Raw genomic sequence first — 22840 nt, 5'->3', positions numbered from 1 at the left:
CAATGCCTGTTGGGGCTGAAACGAATGGAGATATGTTGGTGTAACAGTGATATGAAAAAAGAATTTTAGCCCTGTATCAGCTGAGAGGTTAATGTATTTCCATTCCTGCTTCACTGAGCAGATTCTTATGAAACTGATTATTAAAGTTGGCCCACTGAGTGCAAGAAATACAAAGAAAAACTAAATCAATGTTCTCAAACTCATTCATGTCTGGGTATGAAATATAAAGACTGGGCCCAACATTTTATTCAAACCCATTTGATTACTGCATTCAAAACACTGAAAACAGGACCCCTGTGCCACTGATCCAACCACAGACGTTTATGGTCATTGTGATACACAAAAATACAAGCCTAACCTGCAGCAACGGCCACCATTCACACAGAGCAGGTGTTCTGCTCATTAACCGCCTCACTGGAAGCAAAACTATCTTCATCTCTGATTTTCTCCGGTTTCTGTTTTGTGGGGCTGTGCTGCGGCACCTTGATATTGGCGGATGCTTTACCCATTTTCCCACAAGCACTGTTAAGCATTTCCACTTCCTTCGTTTTTACATAGAAACACGAATGCCATGAAGCATCTTCCTTATTACATCCAAGAGTCACCTCACAGCCTGGGGACGCAGCAGAGAAAACTCCTGCCGGTCACGGGACAAGGCCTTGCATCACTCTGGGAAAACGAAACAAAACAAAACATCACCACAACAACAACAAGAAGGCCACAAAAATCCAACCCAAAAGCCACCTGGTTGCAGGCTGGGATGGGGCTTCTCCAGGACACGGGGGTGCCGGCCTATCCCTTATCTCCCCCTGGGCCCGGGCCCGGCGGTGGATGCGGAAGCGGCTCCCCCCTGGCCCGCCGGAGTTCCCCGGGCTGCCGTGCCCGGGGCCAGCCTCACAAGGACTGAGCGGAGGGCAGCCGCCACCGGGAGGAGCTCGGGAGGGGAGGGAAAAACGAGGGGAGCCAAGAGCGCAGGGGACTGCCTCGATGGGCTTGAAAAATCACTGCACCAGCAGCAGAGGCGGGCAAGGGGGAGATGCAATCCCCTGGCTGAGCGGCCACGCCGTTCTCTCCGCCTCTGCTGCCGACTCCGGCAGCGCCCTCGGCGTTCCCCGACCCCTCTACCCCTGAGCCCGGCTCCAAACTTTTTCCACCGCCCGCTCCCCGCCGGGTGTGAGGGAACCTTGGGCTCAGCGGTGAGCGCCTGCCGCGGAGCCCCTGCACGGGCAGGCTGCTTGAGGAGCATCCCGCGGAGGGGACGCGGCGGGGGCGAGGCAGGCGGGGCGGGGCGGAGGCACGGCTCACAGCGGAGCCAGCAGGCACTTGCAGGGCGTTGGGTTTTCCCGACCACCCTTTCCCCTCCCCACCCGCCCATCTCCCTGCCCCCCCCTCCTTCCTTCCCTCCCTCTCTCCTTCCCTCCCTCCCCTGCAGAATTAAAGTTGGGACAGTCGCGCTCCGGGGATGGGTGCGAGCCAACGCCTCTGCTGCCGGCTCGCTCTGCTCCCTCCCCAGGTCGCCCGGAGGCTACGCCCCGCCCGCCCGCCCAGGAGGGATGCTGCTCCGGGAGCTGCTGGGACTGCTCCGCTGCTGCTGGCCCTCCCTGCTGCTGCACTGTGCCCTCCACCCGCTCTGGGGCTCCGTACAGGTAGGGCTGCCGCAGCCTGCCCGGAGCGGTGCCGGGGCCAGGCGTGGGTCGGCGGGCTGAGCGCCGGCGGCACCCCCGGAAGCGCGGTGGTCGCCCGGGCGGCCCCCGGAGCGGGGAGAGCTGTTGCTCTTCTCGGCGCGTTCTCCCCCTTGGCCGCTGCTGCGGGACGGGGCATGCGAGGGGTGGGTGGCGGGCGCCGATCCCCGGGAGCGCTGAACTCGATGTTGTCTCTCTGAGCAAGATGTAGTTGAGTTTCTTCGGCGCGCCGGCAGGCAGGAGCTCGCAAGTGCATTTTGCTGTAGGTGGCAAGATGCACAGAAAGAAGCAGTCTAATTTTGGTAATGTTTTGCCGTGGGTTTTCAATGTTGGTTGCGAATTGAGGGTTCTCTGAGTAAAGGGCTGCATCAGCTTCTGCCAACTCCGACGCTGTGATGTTGTGTGACCTTGATTGTAATGTGGGGTGACTAGCAAGATGGACTGGGGAAAATTGGTATACGGTGAGGGAGAGCACCCGTTCAGTTCGGAGAATCAGAACGGCAGCAAAGCTCAACTCAAATGCGTCACTTTGATATTTTAAAGTTTATTTATAATACATGCCTTCGGAGGAGTGATTGATGAGACAGCCAAGTGCTGTTCAAGAACAGAACAATTACAGTTTCTTTCTTGGAGAAAACACAGTGGAGACTCCACGGCTTTTACTCGCTGTTCTAAACTTGGTGACTCCCAAGAGATTAAAGAGAGATGTTGTTTGTTTTGGCATCTTGTCTCTTACCGTGAATTACAAAGAGGATGTGAGCTCCTTACAGACTAAAATGAACATAAATACAACAAAACAACCTCCTTTAAACCAATGCCCCCATCATAAAGGTCTTTGCCAGAGCTACCATCGTGCTGTCCTGCTCAGGATTCAGGTAGCTAAGCTAAAGTTAAAACTGTAACTTCATTTTTAAGGGAAGGGCAGTTGCGTAAAAAGAGAGGTATTCTGCAACCTCTCTCCTGTAATCAGTCAGTCAATCAAGCAGACAAAAAAAAAAAAAAGCATAAACATCTTTCTGCCAAACTACTCAGATGATCTAAGCCAATCTTTCAAAAATAAGTACATTTATAATAATTTGAACTGCCGATGTGAAATGGAAAAGCCAGGGGGCCCAGCCTTTCCTTGCAATAATGTGGAAGTTTTGTTGTCCCATTCATCAGCTGTACTTGTGCTGTTGCTTGCTATTCTGTGGAAGAGCAATCAAGACATCTGCTCATACTCAAGTTTGTTTCCAACTGTCCCAAAACTACGATGTAGCTAAGGCTTCCATCAGCAGGTACCAGTGAGAAGGGCAGGTGTGGAGGGCTCACCAACATGCCTGTCCTCCTGAGATCGAAACTCCCTCAATCTCTGAATCCCTCCCTTGACTCTGTTCTCCATGTGGAGTCATAGTCCTTGCTCTGTCTTCTGAGTCTCACAAGCTGTACTCTTCTCTACTAATTCGGTAATGTCAAATCGTGTCGTGTCCCTGCTCCATTTATAGCAGCCATCGTATTTTCTCATGTCTCTTCTCGCAGTCCCTCTTCACCCATTCATCCATGCAATAACCTATGTGTGGCATGGCTTTCCCTCCCACATCTTTGCATTCCCGCTTCAGGCCCTTCCTTGAGGCGCTTAAGAGAGTTAGCCAGATGCTAATCAGAGGGGAAATATTTATCTTATTAAAAAAAAAATCCGAAAACAACAACAAAACCCAAACCCAGAATCTTTTCTTATTAGCGTCGTAGCCAGCACTGTGACAAGAAGGAAGGGACGATTCTGTCTGAGGCTTTTGACATAATTAAAAAAAAGAGCAGTAAGTGTCATGATAAATAACAGAGTCACGTTTTTCTGGTTTCATAAACATGGATCTGGATTAACTCTGATGTGAATTACGCAGAGCCGTCCCAGGATTTACGCAGCAGTGTTGAGCTCTCATCTCTGTAGACTGCTTCCAAGAGACAAAGCTCTTGCCACATCAGCAGGCTTTTAGAGATCTCTGTGCCTTTTCAGTCAGACTGCACTTTTCTTTTCAAGCTTTCCTTCTTTTACCTGATTTAAAAAGTCATAAAAGGGCCACCCTCAGGGGCCTGTATTAAATCCTCTTTTCTCATCCCAGTCTGTAGAGCATGCTAGTGGACTGCTGCAACCCTATGGGGCTCTACTGAAATACTGAACAGCTCTGACCACACGCAGATTTAATCTTCATTCTCTGCAACGCAGGCCTAGGACCACTTTCTGAAGGAAATCTCTTATTAGAAAGAAATGTACCACAAGCACAAACTTCAACAGAAAGACTGCAAAAGGAAACCACCAGTTACCACTTCGTTTTCTTTTTCCCTGGACATTTGTGGATCACTTTCATTTTCATGAATTTTTAAAAACATTTGTCCTTTCTGCAAAGCATGTTCATATTAAATGTACAAATCTATGAAGTCACCTCTTTGTATTTTCAGAGAAGGGCAAAAAAGGCATTGGCTAGAAATCCAGGCAACATATATGTCCAGACTGGCCAACTGCTGAGTGTGTTAAGAAAGCCCCATGCCAAACAAGCAACCAAGTTTTAGACAGGCTGAGGAGACACATGTTCATGGCTGGAAGGTGCAGAAGTAACAACTAGGGAGCAAGCCCTGTGTGGTCCATTGCCGTAGATGACCTCTTGCCAAGGCAACTTCTGTGCTATGAACAGCCAAGTGGGTGTCTGGTCAGTTGTTATCTGCAAAGTGCTTCTGAAGCCATTCTGGGGACATGGTACTGTCCAGCAGAACAAACAAGCAGTGAAGTTTGAGGCTGGACCTGAATTAGCAGACCTGGCTGGAGAAAGATTAGGCTCTTTCAGTGTGCCTTTTTTCTCTTACCATCTCCTGTAAAGTCAACTTACCTTGAATTGCAGACAGTAAGAAAGAAACATGGGTTAATTTATTTCATCATCCTCTGCCAGAGCAAGATTGATCCCTAAAGCATAATTTCTAGTGATTTGCTCTGCTTACCTTTAGGAGACCAAGTAATAGCCCTCATTCCTTTCATAAGAAGACTAATAGACATCAACAGTGGGATTTTTTTTGTTGTTGTTGAAAAGGAGCTAAATGTCTTTTTTTCTTAATTCCATCTTGCTACTGTTAGTTAATCTTCTTGCAGCAGTCCTTGACTGTTTCTGTCCTCCTCAAGGCCCTCAACCTTGATTCAAGTCTTTCTTCTTTCAGCCAACTTACAGTATATTTGTTATTTTAGATTAACCCACTAAGACAAACCCCTGGCAAGGTAATATCTATGCAATATCTGTGTAAAAGGTAATACGGAGAAGGGAAACAAATAGGTGATAAAGCCCATGCTTTTAAATGTCAGTTCTTTTCCAACCTTTTAAAAATGGTCATGGGGAATGGTGATAAAGGTTTAGACTAAGGTACTGGGAGACAAAGCAACTTTTTTCTCTCACACCCCCCCTGCCCCCAGAAATAGTATTTTAAAACTACAGAGGAGCAGGGAGTGGCTGGGCATGTATAGAGTTAATCTTGTCTGCAGAGTAATTGAGAAAAAAATATCTGCTGGTTTCTCAGGCCACTCTATTACCAGCCTAAGGTAGGAGAGCCTCCGGGGATTTAAAAACAGTCAATAGTGCTAAAAAAAGACAGAGCAAGCCTTTGGTTCTGGTTGATATTAAGTTAGAGCAATAAGTCAATGTAGCTTTTCCATACCAGCACCATCTTCAGACTTACATACACAAAGCTGATTCTGATCTGCAAATGAAGCTGACTTCAAGTCTGCTCACTGTTATTCCTCCCTGTCTCTATCTTCTCCCACTGCACTGGCTCATGTAAGACTGTAGAGAGCCACAGGATTCAGCAGCTGGGCAACTAGGTAGGGGATGGTCATTGTAGCTAGGAGTTGATAGTTGCTTCCTAATCAGATGCCAGGGCCAGTGGAAAGATGTTCCTTTGCCTCCTCTCTCAGCACAGTAAATGTTGTCATACCAGTACAACTAGGAGGTACCCCAGGTATGCCACCGTCACCACATGGAGTGGGCACTCTTCCTACGGGGCTTCTCTTGGGAGAGTCCCTAACACCCCAACCTAGTGTATGAACAGTGTTGGAATAGCTGGAGCAGTATGGAGGATATTCTGCTGTGATCACTTACTTTAAATAAGCCTGCTTAGCAGACAGATATATTACCAGCCATGAGGGATTACGCAGCCAAGTCACTTTGATTCTTTAGAGCATTCAGAGAGTTTGTGTAAGTTCCTGGAGGCTGTCTGGGATGGTCGTTAGCCATCCTCTTACTGTTACCTGATGGAGAAAGGGAAAGTTGGAAAGCACTTGTGCTGAATTTGTTTCTCCTTATGCTTGGTAATAGATTTTGACAAGCTGTTTAAAGAACTGAGCCTTCTGACTTGTGCTGTGCTGAGCCGTCATTCCAACTCAGCTGCACATAGCCTCCTCTACTCTTTCCTCTCTATAATATTTAATCAACAAAGCCCTACCTCCATTTCCCTGAGGCCACAGTAATGCATCTTTCTGCATTTAGAAACCTCCTACGCATGTGAATATGTCCTTTGTGCAGTGATGTTGTTTTAATTAGCCATGTCTCTTTTTGCCCAGAAATGCATGAAATGACTGTGTACAGCTTTCCTGCAGCCAAGAGGCAGCACAGCACCCTTGGTGCCCAGCGACGGGTGGTGGGAGAGCCTGTGCTGGGAGCTGGTGGCTAGGATCGAAAGGGGAGAGGAGACAAACTGTGTTCCTGGAGCTGTCAGGGGAAGGGAAGCAAAGCTTGAGCAGGAGAGAGGAGGGCAGAGAAAGTAACCCTGGGCGACCCTGGGGAAAAGGAGGGTCAGAAGAGGTCAGAAAGCATGGCACGAAACATCCTCTTCGTAACAACCAACATGTTGTAGAAAAGAGCTAATTAAAGAAGGTAATGTTAGGACAAAACTACTAGGACTATAATATGCCCAAGACCAAGTTGTACAAGACAACGGTTAAATGCTAGCATAACTGTCCTTAGCTTCAGCAAGACACAAGTCTGTCCCAGGTGGCCTGCTAATGCTACATTCAAAGTGCTTGTTAGATAACATGCTTACCCATCTTTTAGACTTTTTCTCCTTAAAACTGTGCACAGTATTTTCCATCTGAGTATCAGTCCATTCAAAAAAAGCTGGCTTAGAAACTGCTGAAGTTAACTCCTCTCAGGAGCTCCTGTGATATTCAGCAAAAATCCTTTTCATTAGGGACTTACTCTGTTTATAGTGTTAGATTAGGAATTTTACTGAATATTCCTTAAATCCCTAGTTATGTAAATAATACTGATGGTAAGAAAAGTATGCTGTTAATGACTAGATCAAACTATTAAATTGCATACCAATCATAGCTAAATCATTGTCCATTGCAAAGCAATGCCCACACTTGGGTTCTGCAATGCCTTATCTTCTGCTTTATTGCTGGACAACAGTGCCTGTTGAGAAGGCTACAAGTCACAGTTTGTGGCATTTCCATTTTGACCGTGTCATTGCTGTGGAGTGAATTCTGGGCTCCTCTCCTCTTGGTGAGAAGTGAAACACCCTGTGAAATGCTCTCCGAACATCAAAGGAGGCTGGCAAAGCAGAAGAGAGATCTCCTCTGGGTTTCAGTTCTGCCATAAGGAAAATGAGCATAATCCTGACCCAAACTGTCGTGTGATTTTTATTAGCTCTCTTTGGCTTGCAGCAATGACCCTGTGAATAATGTATGCTGCTAGATGGCTTTCCTAAGGAAAGAAGGCTTACGCAATCATAATGTCTACCACTATCCACCTTCTACTTATAACTCAGAAACCAGCTGGCCAATTTCAACCAAGTTTGACGGAGGGAAAATGGTCTTGAAGATAATTGTGTTAAGTAAAAAAATAAAAAATGGGGACCATGTGGGGAAGAGACCTCTTTGTAGTGTCCTTAGGGAGGAACATGAGCACAGTTCTCACACAGGTCTGGAGTGCCCCTTGGGTATTCAAGTCCAAGAAACACAGTCATGGAAAATCAGTTTTCTCTGTTTCTGCTGCTCATGCAAGGACTTGTTTCTTCACAGATCACTCAGGGTGAGCCCCAGAAGTCATGCTCCAAGCCTGTAGCAGAGAAAGTCACAGAGAGCTGCCAGCAGATTTGCCAGTGCAGGTTACCACCACCGTTACCACCTCCTCCTCCACCTCCACCGCCCCCGAGGCTGCTAGTGGTGCCAAGTAAGTAGCCACTGGTACAATTGTGGTGCACTGAGGGAGGGCGAAGCGATGGGGATGTTTGGACAGATGGAAGGAGAAAGGATGTGGGAGAGGACGCAGCTAGGTCGTCTTTCATTTTCCACTTAGCAAATGAAAGAGAAAATGTTCTCAGTAGAGATGGAGGTTTGTTTTCTGATCAATGAATAATGCTTGGCTTTTGGAGGAAAACCAGCGAAATTCCCTTCTTTCACTGTATTATATATGATTCCCTAGCTTTAAATGGTTCTTTAATGCCCTAGCCCTGGGAAGTACTTTGCTACAGAGATATAGCACTGGCTTCCCCTTGAGATACCTGGCCTCCTGTTTCGCCAGGTGTGCAGCTTGAATGTCTGGGTGCTCCAAGGCAAATGAATTTGTAAACAGCAAACATTCAAACACTGACTAGACCGCCCTGCAGGTTTTGCTGTCTTTGAGACACTGGAGCTCTACTGTTTTACCATAGCAGTGAGTCACGCACACTGATTTTACGTTGCTTGCAACTCTAACAGAAGTCAGAGGCACGTCGGGACTCAACGGCAAGTAAGCAATTTTCTCACTAATGCACATACAGCCTAAGAGTCATCTATTGCTCTTCATATAAATCAGTGCTCCCAACCTTTATCCAGCCCACCTGAGCTCCTCCTAATTTCCAGCTGTGCATTCCCATGTCCAACACACATTGAGCCTGCAGTTCCTGCTGGCTAGCTGTGCCAGTTTTCTTCCACATCAGTATTCCTGTGATCCCTGACACACAGATCCTTTCTGGAGATTGATAGCTGTGCCAGTAGTCCCCAGAGAAACAGTCCCTCTGCAGTGCAGGGCTGGGTGCACTGCACTGAACTGAATGGTTGGCTGAGTTGCAAGGTTGGCTGAACCTTGCACAGACACTTTCAGGTCCCAGGTGTTTTGTATTCCAGCAAATCTCCTTAATGCCTCTAGATTTTCACAAATTGTCTCTCCCTAAAAGGCTGCCTATTAATTCTTCACGTTTCTTAGATAAACTCCCCTGGGAAGAGTGTTGCAAAGTGTATCTAGCATCCTTCTCAGCACTTCCCCAAGGGAAAATAAATCATTAGGTAGCATCGTTCAGCTGCTTGTCTTTATCAGCATCATCCCCAGATGTGCAGAAGACACGAAGAAGGCTTGTGCACAGCTTTTAGGACATTCAGAATTTGCAGTGTGTTTTCTGTCAGGAATGTGCTTCATATTTGTGCCATGCTGCAGAAATTTAAGGCTGAGGCCAGAAAAAAATGATAGTGAAACACTTGGGAAAGGAAGTACAAAGACAGCTTGGAAAGCAGAGATGAAGGTTATTTATAGCAGGAAAAATCTCTTTCAATGTTCAGCAAAATGTCATGAAAAATAATATTGAATATTCCCTTGATCTTTGTCTCACAGTCAGAAAATTAAGTACTTTGCCACTCTTTTTTCTTGTACCTGGGGTACCCCGTTGCCCTGAGGGAGCTGTGTGGCAGAACAACGTTGGCACAGGGACCAGCCCTGCTGCTCAGCTGCGCTGGAGGAGGGCACCGCTGCAGGCTGCCTCCCTCCCTCCCTGGGCTGCCATCAGGCAGCTGCTCCGAGAGTGTGGATTTGTCTCCTGTGAAATGGGAAGGAAATCATACCAGAGAAAAAGAATTCTGTCATGCGCTGCAAAAAGAGGAAAGAGAAATCAAATGGGCCTGCCACTGGGGTAGCCTGGTGCTTACTCAGGCTGGATTGCCAGGTGCTAACCCAGTTCTAGAAATGAACTGTATAAATCCAGACAACTAATATTTAAAGAAGTTATTTAATTTTCAATGCAATGGAAAAAAAATAGATTACACATTCCTTTCACCCGTAAGCTTTAGAGTAGCAATCATGTGCCTCATCTTGAAAGATGCTTTCATTATTATCAGTTGTTTAGGCACTGTGATTTAGCCCACATGTAAAGCAGTCCCCATCTTGTGAGAATGAGCAAGCCTCATGGTTAAATATTGATGTTACAGACACCACTTTTAAACAGCACTCAGAGGAGAGAGCAGTAAAGGGACAAGACAAGCTATTATTAAGTGGTTGATACCAGACTTGTGTACCTTGCACTATTTAAGTGATTAAAGTAGTAGAAAGACCTCTGTAAAAAGCAGTGGCCCAGGAGTTGCAATTTTTTTGCCTTTATGAAATAACAGTGTATGTGCCATGAGGCACTGCATAAAGATGCTGGCACTGCTCTTTCAGCTTTGTGAGCCACAAAAGGCTGCAGCCTGCTAGGCACTGTCCTTAGAAGCTCTTTTTGCAATCAAACGGAACATTGTTGGAGGTTTAGATCATCTGTACATCCTTCTAAAACAGCTACTCTGGTTTGGGCCTGATGATCAAAGCCAATAGATTAAAAAACTCCTGTCTATCCCGTTACTACAGTCACTGACAGCTCAGTTATCTGCTAAATGAAGTCATTTGGAACTCTTCAGTGTGTCTTATCTGGTCTCCAGCTGCTCCTATAGAAGAGCAGGAGACCTTCTTTGTGTCCTCTCTCAGTCCCACCTGAATGTTTTGCAAACCCTTGTTGGATGTATGGAATGGTACTAGGTAACTGTTTATGAGCAGCTGAATGACTCCCTGAAAGGGTTTTATTGTGCCTGGGAACTTTCAGGAACAATTACAGTGCATTTAGTGCCTCTTTAGACATTTTGATATTGACAGGTTGATCCAGCTACGAATCTTTAGCTCTGCTTCCTGCAGATAGAAAAATACAAAATCTGTCAGATATGAACTCCAGAATTCACGAATAATAACTGATAAATGTTGTGTGTACTTTGGCAGACAGTAAGCTAATTCTCTCCACAGAAAATTAGTAGAATCACACACAACTTAGCAGTCAGTCTAAATACGTGAGTGGTGGTAGAAACACCAACTTTCAAAACAAACAGGCTTCTTAACATTACGGTCATGTATTTACAACAGGAATGTGTGGGGTGTGTTTCAGTGCACCCTAAGGAAGCATATCATTCATACAACAATGTGAATATGGGAAATTAAATTAGATCATGTGGCCCAAGTATTTCCAAATATCGATAACAAAATCATGGTTTGGTGAATTCAGAGACTGCCTGTGTCACCAGAACTCCAGGGCTCAGGGGAGAAAGCACAGACTGGTTTTGTCCACCTTCAGCCATATCCCAGGCCTCATTTTCACATGTTCCTAACTCCTTTGCACAAACCACTGGCATTTCTGATGTCCCTTCCAACCCCTGTTCTTGCCTTCACTGCATCCAGTATATAGCTGTCATGGGACTTTCCCTCATCACAGCATATCCATGTGCATCCACCTCACTAAGCAGAGGACTCCTGGTCTGCCCCAGTGAATCCATCTGCTTTATGGTGTCTAAATGAAGGCTAGGATCAGCCACGCTGGTCCCTGTGGATTGCTAGTTCAGCCTTGCCTTCTTCTGTGAAGTGGGACACATAGAGCATTTCAGTTTTGAGTTTCCCAAGATTCTTTTGAGATGCGGTTTGTTAGCATCCTGCTGAGATACTGCTGTCTTGTTTGGTATAGATGTGTACGTTTACTGAGGGTCTTCAATGAAAGGGGCTCCAGCCCATGGTAGAAGTAACTAGGATGGTGGGGACTGTCAGGAGACATGGTCACTGACCCAACTGCAGTTTCTCCAGACAGTCTGGCATATTGATGTTTCTGCAGCAACTCTTCTTATGCAAGCAGCAGCCTGCTCTTTAACTTGTGCCTAGAAAACTGCTCGTTGATGTAGTGAAGGGAAAGCTCATGAAGCTTTGAAGGGCTAAGGCCAAATAAGCTTAAATTCTGACAGCAAAGAAAGAAGGAACTTTCAATGAAATTGAGTCTGTTCCATAGATGTGGCTGTAATGACCTGAATGGAGATAAAGAACCTGGCCTTTAATTAACTGTGTCTTTCCCCTCCTCCATTTGCTTTCCTCCTTGTCTCTGGATTTGAGCCAGGACTAGGGCAAGGTAGATAGAGTACTTGTTTAGGCAGCATTTCAAACCCAGCTTCACAGACCCATGAGATTAAGCTAGTTCAAACAATGTTGACCCTTCAAAATGTAAAGTACTGCTGTTGTCAACCGTTAGATAGTTTGTGAGCACACAGGTTTCTCCAGGGGCATTACAAAGAAGAAAGGAATTTGTTTGGAAGCAGAAGCTAGGCTTTCAAAACAGGAAAGGGTTAAAGATACACGACACTGCAGTAACTGTCAGTTTTAACCTGTGGAAGGTTTGGGGAAAAAAACACTTCAGAAGTGACTTCTTTAAAATTGTACAAGGAAGCCAAAGGATGTTTAGCATGAACTCCTCACTTGCTAGGTATCAGCATTTGCTGTCTCTCTTCTACCTGTCTCCCACATTAGGTGAAGAATCCATGGTACTGCCATCCCTTATCTGGGTGATGGAGGTGCCCAGTCAAACATTGCTTCAGTCAAAATTTAGAGGAGGAAACTTAAATAAAAGTTTTTATCAAAGATCATTACAAGCTGTGCTAGTATTGCTGAGTCTGGATACATGCCCCAACCTCTGGCTTGTTGGATGCTTGCACACAGGTACACAGCGAAGTCTTTACGGCTCCCGACCTCAGTGCGAGTTTGCCCTGAGCTATCAGTTGAGATAAAGCACAATCAAGTCAGCGCAAAGCCAAAGTGAATGACATCACTGCAGAGGATCTTATTTCCAGGCTGTAATTGTATGATTTTGTTTTCCAACGTGAAGTCTTTATCTTTAGAGAGAGTGCATCTAATTAACTAATTATTTGGGCTGGTGAAAATTCCAAAGTAAAAATGGCCAACTGCAGGAAGGGTGCAACTTTTTGGCAGCTACATAAGCACAGATGTACAGCCTAATTTCAGAAAATGGGCAGTGTCCCTTCAGTGCAAGTAGGAAAGCTAAGGATATTTCAGGACAGATGATCACAATATGTGTATATATATATATATATATATAGGCAGGAATCTGAAGTACGGGAACAGTCTGGAACTTGTTAAACTTTGAGTAGGTTTTAAAGCTACTAAAATGTGCAGATTTGGCTTGCTGACTGTTAACAACATAGCTTTTCACAACAAGAACTTGTTACAGAAATAAAAACTGGCCGGCTCTGGAACATAAAAGAATAAGAAATGTTTTTCCTTAGGCTTTTCTGAGACCTAAATCCTGGTGGTAGAACAGACAGGGTGACTCGGTGTGGGTCCAGAGAATGAGTTTAAGCCTCATGTTGAGCACTGTCTCCACATGGCAATTCAAGCAGGAGAGCTGAGCATGTTCCTGATGCTCACCATGTTGCTTCTTGTACTACCTGGGTAGGGATGTTGATGTGCTCTGCCTACACAATGCCAGAAGGACTTCTGTCTTTGGCAGAAGTCTATGATTGTCCCTCAGGAGATGATGGGAGGTTGTGATTGAAAACTGAATTGAAATATTCCTGAAGGCCACCACACATTTTAAAAAGTGAGGTGCCAGAAAATTTGCTGTGAGCAGGTTGGTGTAGTTGCTGCAACATGGGCTGAGCATCTCGGAGAGCTCAGACTTTCAGTTTCCTGTTAGGTGGGCCTTTTGTCTTGTGAGTGCTTTGCACCTTTCCAAAGAGCCATCGCAAATGCAACTCTAACCCTAAAGGCTCAGCTGGAAGGACCAGCCTCTACCTATCGCTCTTCTGCCAGAAGGACCAGTTCTGAATAGTTTTGAGATGTTTGAGCACACTTGAGGAGTCTTAGATTAACTTCTCCCAATTGCTGATGCCCAAAGGAATTGTTAGCAGATGGGGGTGGGTTTGTCTTACAGTATAGAGAAGATATTTTCCTACTTCATACTTCATACATAGTAGTGACTTCATACTTCATACAACATAGCAACTACCAAAACTGAACAGTACTGGGAAAGAACTACAGCAGCACCAAAACAGCAGGGGGTACCTTGTCTGCTATACCAAGACGTTTATAGTAATGACAGCTACTGTGAGAGAATATTGTTTTACTACAAGTCTAATCTAGACAGTGACTTTTTTTAAATGCAAGCAGAATGCTGAAACAGGGAAGCCCTTTCAGTTTTGGTAACACAGCTGTCATACTGTGAATTACAGTCTTGTGTGAGAGTATTGTTTATAATTCACAAAGCAAAACCAAAATTTGATTCTTGTCTTCTCCCACATATACTTTTATTTTACTGAAGGATTGTGACTTTAAGAACTGACAGTAGGATTTTGAGGCTTTCAAATCTGAATTGAAATCCAGCCTTGCAGCATGGAGTCATGGATAAAGGTACATGCAGAGTCTAATCCAGGTCCCCATCGTGTTATTTTCACATCACAGACACATTTTCTCTGTTAGCGGAGTGAACTAAATCATTAAACATCCAAGATGGGATTTAGGCAGAACTTACCCACCTAAATCAGAAACTCAACAATTAGATTGCCTGCCTCAAACTGCAGGTGCCTCTGATTTTATCACTAAAGACTTCAAAATCCTTGTTTTTTTGGTTTTGGTTTTGTTGTTGTTGTTTGTTTTTTGGTTTTTTGGTGTTTTTTTTTTTTTGCATTTAGCACTGTTGTTTCTGGAATAAAAGTTACAAGTTCTCACCTCCCAGTCAAAATAAGAAAATTAGCGTGAGAAGATTTCTTAAGCAGCATTCGAATATGAAGTTTGAAATGGTTTGGATATCTGGGATGTTAAATTAAATCTGAAGAGCTGGATTAGTGACTAGAAAGCCAGTAAGACTGGAAAGGTTCATACTAATACTTTAATGATAGAATTCTGTTATCACTTGTGCACCTAATATGTCCTCATTTTGGGCTTTTGTAAACTCACTATCTTTGTAAAAAGCTGGTTAGATTAGACTGTCATTCACAGCTTCCACTGCTTTTCCAGTTCAATGTTTTTCACCACAGTAAATTCTGAGATGTTTTGTCAAGTCGAATTTTTATTTAGGCAAGTGATGAATCTTTCCCCTGCTCTGGGACCTTGCAGATTTGTTTTGAAATTTTCATGCAGTAATAAATCCATATTATGGAAAAATCCACTCCCTTGAAAATGTGCTCATTCGTACATTTTAAAGTATTTAAAAGTAAGAGCCTCAGGCCAGATTCTGCAGTGCAGGAATCACTGAGAGTTCTGTTATCTACAGATTAAAAGCATTGTCTAATTTTGAAAAAAGAAGCATCGGATATTAAACTGCTGCTGCAGTAGAACCGTCCTTTCTGCTCTGAGATGCATGCTCCCAGAGCTTGATTTCTTCAAATTTTTGTTGTTTTCAGCAAAAGGAATTGGCTAAGCTGAAAACATTCATTGCCTGTGTGGATGGTGGTCCATTTGTACATCCCAACCATTTCACTGATGAAGAAGATAACAGATCTTCAAGGAAGTTACTGATGAGTCAGAGGCTGGGGATTTACAAGTAATTGTAGGATCCACTGCCTGTGGCAGGAGGAGTTGCGCCTCAATTGAACAAGTCAGAAGTAAACACTTTATTGGCACAAACTGTTCTAGCAGGGAAGGCTAAGCAGCTGACCTTGGTGAAGCAGACCCACAGAAATGTATGTTCTGGTAATGATTTTGTGCATTGTCTTTGTTGTAAACATGATACAAAGGTGTTGCACTGCCTGTGTAATTGCAACTTGTGTAATTTTTAAGTCAACATAGCAGATCAAAGAAGCAGCAGTCTGGATATTTGGGATGTTATCCCAAAATGAGTACATAGTGTCCATTATTATAGTACAAAGATAGGTTAATAAATGATGCCACTGCAAAAACTGTCATTAATAATTATGCAAGTTAACACTTCCACTGGTAAATCATACCACATTATATAGTAGCAAAATATGAATTCCCAATTCTTATTAAAATGAATTGTTTTATAATTTTGAAGTGTCTTTTAAATGGAGCTGATATTTCACCAGTTCTTTGATTAGAAATATTTTACACAAAAATCTGTTCCTTGACAAATTAAACTATTAAGCTATTAAACTATTAAGCTATTAAATTGGACTTTTACCGTCAGCACTGCTGCTATTAAACTGGACATTTACCAATGGAGCAAATTCTATTGGATCATCCCTGGACTTCTTCCTTTCCTTTTGGAAGCAGTGCGTAATCTTATTTCTATTATAATCTATAATCTGCTAATCTATTTTATAGCCACTATCAAAGGAAATTACTATCAGTGGAGCAAAGGGAAGGTTTGGTTTAACCTTGGCAAGCTGCAGATGCTCTACCTCAGCTTAACGGGGCATCATTCAGCAGCATTGGCTGCCTACTGCTGTAGGCTTCAGAAGGGAGCGATGGTGACAGACTTGTCTGTAAAGCCTGAGGAAAGTGCAGATAGAAACCAATAACCAATTTGCTTGCCTTTACAACTGTAAGGTAGCCTTGTGCCTTGTCTTTTAGCTTTCAGAGAGTTACACATGTACTGAGTGGGGACTGAGGACTTCACATTGGGCATTTGGCATGGTGAAACTGCTTAGCTGTTAATATTTCTATATTTTATGGACACTGCATAAAAAATTATCAGTTGATAAATGTAATTTTCTTTTTATTAGAATTAAATTTACTCCTGGTTTAGAAGGCATTTGACACTTCAGTTCCATTTTACTCTCGGAGGACCGTCAATTTTATTTCTCTTAAGTTGAACCTGAATAGAATTTGAAAAAGGAACCTGAGTGCACTAGGGCGGGGAAATTACTAACTGGACTCCTCAGGAACATTTTTAAGTGATATCTGTAGCCCTTACTTCCAGCAATAACTGAGCTATTGAAGTGATACAATGATATGTGTACAATGATACAGTGAATATCAAACCAAGAGGATTATTTTTGTATAGATGCCCTACACTATCAGAAGTATCTGCTACATAGTCAACCAGCTGTTCCGTAAAACTCAGACACACGACTTGCAGTATGGCTTTCTTTGTAAAGTGAACTCTTTAAAGCCATTGTACTTACAAATCTAAAGTATGTCTATTAGAGTCACACTCTCCATATAGTGTCTGAATGCCCAACAGGCAAACCACTAATTTTTCAGAGATGAACACAAACCAGTGTCTTAGAAACTGCTGCTACTAACACATTAGGAAAATAATCAAAGTATTCCCAAGTCTTCCATAATCTGTGTTAGGAAATTCAGTCTGCAGTTGGCCAAAGCTAGTTCTGTAGCTGCCTTCCCTGAAGGTACTAATTTCAAAAAGTTTTAGCTCTAAGATGTGAGGCTTGTCCAATCTTTACTATTATCTGGAAGTTCCTGAGCTCTTTAGAAAGCCACTAAAGATCTAAGAGGTAATATCTTAATCATACCAGTAGCAATTTTACTCACATTTCATAGCGTATGACTTTGATGGCACCACTCGTGATTACCATTCATCCTGAAGAAGTTGTACAGATCTGAACCTTAATTCAATCTATGTATAGAACATTATACCAAGAAAATCTCCTCTTTCTGTGGGATTGAATCTGCCAGCCCTGAGGTATCTTATTAATCATTTGCTGATGAGAGGCTGATCATCAATGTAGGAGCTTAGACTTCTGAAATCAATTTCAGCTGTTTGAATTTCAGCCTCTATCATCCCTCCTTTGAAGGCCTGTTTGCTGCAAGAGCTGAAAGATGGACAAGCTTTCAGAAGGCTTGTTGGTGATGTGCTATGACTCCTGCAAAGGAGACAACGTGCCCACCCTGTGGAGAATGGCAAAAAAAGAGTCCAGAGTGCTGCTTTTCCCTCTGCCACTGACCTGCTGGGAGATCCAAAGAGAGTCAACTACCCTATTAGCTAATTGGAGTTATCATACCTGAAACTAAGATGCTTTTTCACTTCTGTAAACTTTGGATTTGGGATTAGTGAATGTCAAGGACTGAAGATTACTATTATTATTAGGCTCAAAAGTGAACAGTAATTGCTATAGACTTGATCAGCTATGTCCTGTCCTACCACTCATTGAAGAGGAGGCTGCACTGCCACACAGTGAGAAGGATAAGGCACTTCTTACTGTGCCAGGAGCAAGAGGCAGAGCCTACGGCCATGCCATCATTGCATGATAATGAAAGAAAGGAGGAAGCCTGAGGGGCTGGACAGGAACCCGTTGTGCAAAACAGCACTATGTCATGTCTTATTTCTTCTCTGTCAATGACAATACAGCTTCAGCAAAACCTTTACAAAGCAGCATGTATCAGCAGATACGGGATTTAACAGCCTGGAAGAGCAATCACTCTATGTACTTACAGTGTCCATATAAGTGCCACTGCCGCAGTACCTTAACATGCTCAGCTATATATGCCTTCACAGCACCTCTTGGGGCATAGGTTCCCAGGGTGCCTGAGGCTCAGTAAAGCAAGGACTAGTTTTTTAAGGGCTTTTATCACTTAAAAATACAGATAGATGTTAATTGAGCTCTCCAAACCATTTAACTGCCTGCAAGCATTGTAAGCCATGGCCCTCTCCACCTTATTTTGGAGAGGACACATGCTTTCTATGTGCTGTTTACTAAGCACTTCCTTGCTGTTGATATGAGGTAAGCAGTGAGTGGCAGTGAGAGAGGATGCAGGGAGGATGAGGCCAGTTTTCTACTCATGTATTTGCTCCTTGGCAATCACTTCTTCATGAGATGCCCTCTGCAGCTGCACTGTCCCATGCAGAGCCCTGTCTCCCTGAAATATCTTGCAGCTGGTGATGAGCCCATCTTCTGCCCTAAAACAGCCTGAAAGAAAGCCAACTTGACTGGGAGAGATAACTGTCCAGAAGGCTCATTTCTCTTCATATTGTGGTCGAGCTGGGGGTTGACATTGGCTATGTGATTGAGAAGGAAAGCGATGTGGGAAAATGCATCTCCTGTCCCCAGTGAGTTCCAGTTTGTAAGTGACCCTTCACTTCTTTCACTGGTCCCTAGTTTGTCTGATGTCAAATGCCTCAGGCCCAGCACTGTTAGCCTGCAAGCAAAGGTGGCCTTTTTCCCAAGAAACTTGAAGAAGTCTCCACATATTTGATTCATGGCATCAAACCTCCTCCTGCCTGTGTTGAAGTTGCCCATGCCTGCCCTGAGCTCTGTGGGGCTCAGCAGGCAGGGTGCTCACCTCAGCAAATGTCAAAGCAGAAGCTTCTGATTTTTAACAGAAGGAAGCTAGGGCCTCACACAGCAAGGCAGCCAGCTGGCTCTTCACAGGAGTGGCCACGGGACAAGCATACCTGAGGTATGCTGGCAGGGGATGGGCTGCAGTATTCGCAAGTGCTTGCAATCTGCAAGACTGACTAAAGCCTATTACAGGTGTTAAGTTCATCCTTAAAACGTGTTGACAGTTCACTCACCTCTGTGTATCATAGTCATTTTTAGATCCTCTCTAGGAAATCTGTGGCAGCCAAAGCAGGTTGGGGGAGGGATGCGTATAGGTATCTGTATGTCTGTATATGTGCATTGTGTTTGTGCTTGCTGAATACTGATAGAAATATGTTAATATGCTTTTAGGTTCAGAGTGCCGAAATGACAAAAGCAGACAGTGTGAAGGTTCAGGATGCTCTTTCAGTGCCGTAACGTGATGAGGTCCTATGGTTTGCTGGGGCAAGCAGATGATCTTCAGCACTGATCTTTCCCTCCTGAAGAATAGCCAGTGCTCTCTGTGCACGTCACTCGCCACCAGAGAGCCAGCCTGTGTGTTTGTGCAATGAAGTGGATGGTACTATGCTGGCACATCTCTGGGCCTCTCAGTGGTGCCTCTGTTCAAAAGAACTGAGAATTGCTGTCCTCACATCAGTGCTGTGCTGCTGTTGTTCTGGGATTGGAGGACTGAAACTTCTGTCCCTGTCCATGGGAAGGAGAAAGGCAGGCGGGGGGTGAAGATCTTTCTAAAAACACCCAACAAGCAATGGGGAGAGCTGAGGTTGGAACCCACATCCTGAGAGGAATTTCTCTCTTCTATTCATGGTGACACTCTGCCTAAGTAGAGAGGTTAAAGTCTGTATTCTAAAACTCAGAAGATTAAACTTAAAGTTGTATATCTCCATACCCAACCTAAAGCATTTGGCTTTCTGAGTGCTCAGAACCTCTGGAAATCAGGCCACCTTCTAAAATAAATTCCAGCATACTAATTTAACAGCAAATTTTCAGACCAGAGGCACCAGATACCCGCTAATCTGATCCATGACTCCTGTGTTTTGGAAAGCATGCTGCAGGTACGGCAGAGTTTGCCCGAGTGATGGCTCTCACATGGCGACAGTGCATAGGACTGTCTGGGGGTGTTCCTAGGACTATCTCGGTACTGCCCAGCCTGGCACTGATCCAGGTTGCAGAGAGCAAGGAAATCTGAGGGTGCCCACAAGGCTCTCCAGAATGACCGTGTTGCTGCAGGGAAGAGGCTCCCTTGCAAGGCACAGGCTTCAGTTCTCATTGGCTCGGGACAGAAACTGATAGGGTATGATTTAATTGGGCTAAAACCAATTCAGCCCTTTTTGCTGAGGGAGAATCAGATGGTGAGGGAGAAGCAGCGTCTCAATGGGAGACTGCTGTTTAGAAAAACGTGACAAAGTCAGATCAGCGGGTGGTGGCTGATGTGAGCATCCATTGTAAAGATAAATGCCAGAGCCGCGTGTTAACACAGAAGCTAGCTATGATGTAATCTCCTTAAAAGCCTTTTTTCCACAAGGCCTTTAAATGATTGTGCTTTAGAAAACAAACTCTCCCTCTGTGCTCGCTAACCCTACTCTCCTCCAAAAGACCTTGGCAGCTGAATCCATATTTCACTTCTATTTAAGGATCATACCTCAGTTCTGGCAGGTCCGATCAGCTTCACCAACAACCTAATTGGATTAAGGCTGGCAGATCTGGCCATCAGCCTGTCAATCTTTTGGAGCAGACTTTCCCTTCCTACCATTTCTGATAGTCTTTTGACTGCTCTCCTGTATGCATCATCGTCCTTCCATAGCCATGTAGGACTCTGAAACGTCAGTTTCACCTGCAGCCTTGAAAAACCAATACAAGTTATCCCACAAGCTTAGCATCAGCTGTTCCTGGGCACCTCATGCTATCCCACCTTGTTTCTGTCCATAGGTCTTGACCTCGCATAGCTCCTGGGCATTGAGTCAAGTGTGCCAGCTTGGGACAGACATCTGGCACCTGCCTAGGAAGTCAACAGGGGAGTTTGCTGCTGATACCCCTGTAATGTAGTTATGACCATATCCAGTGTTTACATCTACTCCCAAGGAGGAGGCAACATGATACAGAGGATAGGACTGGCCAGGAGTCAAAAGACATTTTGTTTCCTGGCTTTTTCACTGAGCTGCAGTGACTTTGCACAAGCTGCTTCCTCGCAATGTGCTTCACTTATGCCTGTGCAACCAATACTTTCATCTGCTATTATTTTTATTTTGGTCCTAATGATAATGTTCAGTTTCTAAAGGACTCCCAGATCTGGCAGGGAAAAGCAGCTGTACGAGACCTACAAAGACAGCACAGCAACATGTATAATCCACTGCAAAACCCAAGCCTGAATGCATGTGGGTTCAATAACATCTAAAGCTAAGATTGTAAGCACCACACTTAAAAATCCTCACCCAGCTCCTCGCTTTTTCACTGGCTGTATCCAGGCTCAGGTTTTTTCAGTGGCAGTTCCAGTGCAGTTTCTTGCAGTGAGCCATGCACTCCTGTATCGCCCATGACCTTCAGAAAACTCCTGCAGAACTACCCCTTTCCTCCACCTCTTGCAAACTCCAGTCTCCAAAACTAAGCACAAAACTGAGCGTGTTTCGTGTTTCAGAAAGGAAGTATTTTTAGAAAGGGGGGGGGAAACTAAGGAGATCAAGGAACCAAGAGTGTAGAATAACAGCATCTATAGTGTAAAAGCTGTGGGGGAGGGAATTTCTCCAGCATCATCCCACACATGTTTTTATTATAGCAGAAGTTCCCGCTGTGTAGTGATTGCAGTATCCCCCTTAAAAGTGTCGTAGGAACATATGCACAGAGCAGCTGCATGATACAAACTTGTCTGCAACATGCTGTGATAAACAGAAGTATCATCTGCTACAGGAATAGCCGATTTCCACCAGTATTATTTAACCTAGCTACTCCAGGGAGGCAGTAACAGGGCAGGCTTTATGCTGAGCACAGCACTATTACCGGGTAGTAGTTGTTTACCCAATTAACTCGTGGCACTATGGAAGTGGCCATATATTTACAAGCAACAGAAGGGGCACAGATCTATAAGGAAGTAAAAACAAATGAAAGAAAATCCATAGGTGGGGTTTTTTTCCTGAATGACAATTTGCTCCAAAATTAGGTGGTTTTTATTTTCTTTAAGCCAGTCTATTGCACATTGTGTACAGTTACAGCCCAGGCTGATGGGATAGGATATTACTGGTTTAAAAGCAGTTCTTTGGTCTTTCCTCACTGGGTAGCGTCTTCCTCCTGTGCCTGTTCTCTGTGTAGGATCACAAGGAACAGGTCCAGCAGAGCAGCTTTCTGGGTCACTGCTCTTTGGGGACTGGGAAAAACCAAATCCTTTCCATCATGTTCGAATTTAGTGGAGATGAACGTGCCCAAGCACACTTCAGCTGTTATTGAAGCTGTCATTCATTGCTGCTTTATATTCCTGCTGCATTGACCCAGCCCCTTGAGTTAATGATGGCTGTTAATAGATCTGACTTTCTCTGCTGCCCATCATGCACCTTTTCCCCGTGCAGCCTCTCTAAGTAGCAGCGTCTCTATCACTTTGAGCAGAACAGCCCTGGAAAGTCACGGTGCAGTAGGAATCTCATATTTTATTGTCTTTGCGGGATTTAATCCACACAACACTGCTTTAGTGTTTGGAGTTCCCATTTAAAGTTTGCTCTGTTTCTGCTTCTCTGGGGGAAGCAAGGGCAAAGCAGCACCAGGGCTAGGCCACATCCCAACCATTGTGCTCAGAAACTGCAGTGCCAGAGCACTGGACATTCAAACATTATAAAATCACAGGGGGGCGTTATTGCAGCTGCCACTGGGAGAGAGGAAGTCT

General features: G+C 44.5%; 1 protein-coding gene across 1 annotated transcript in view; it reads left to right on the top strand.

Annotated features, from left to right (window-relative positions):
* Window positions 1-1553: 1553 nt before the first annotated feature.
* The window catches only part of PRIMA1 (proline rich membrane anchor 1), a gene marked incomplete at both ends in the record, with an annotated part of 45408 nt that continues 24121 nt past the window's right edge, over window positions 1554-22840 (top strand). Inside the window, 2 exons of the mRNA XM_080619501.1 lie at window positions 1554-1646; window positions 7717-7867. Of these exons, the coding sequence (XP_080475627.1) occupies window positions 1554-1646; window positions 7717-7867 (244 nt within the window). The remainder of the gene's footprint in view (window positions 1647-7716; window positions 7868-22840) is intronic.

Source organism: Psittacula echo (assembly GCF_963264785.1).
Source record: "Psittacula echo genome assembly, chromosome: 5".
Lineage (NCBI taxonomy): Eukaryota > Metazoa > Chordata > Aves > Psittaciformes > Psittacidae > Psittacula > Psittacula echo.
Note: the sequence above shows the minus strand (reverse complement) of the source record. Positions and strands in the feature narration are given on the sequence as shown.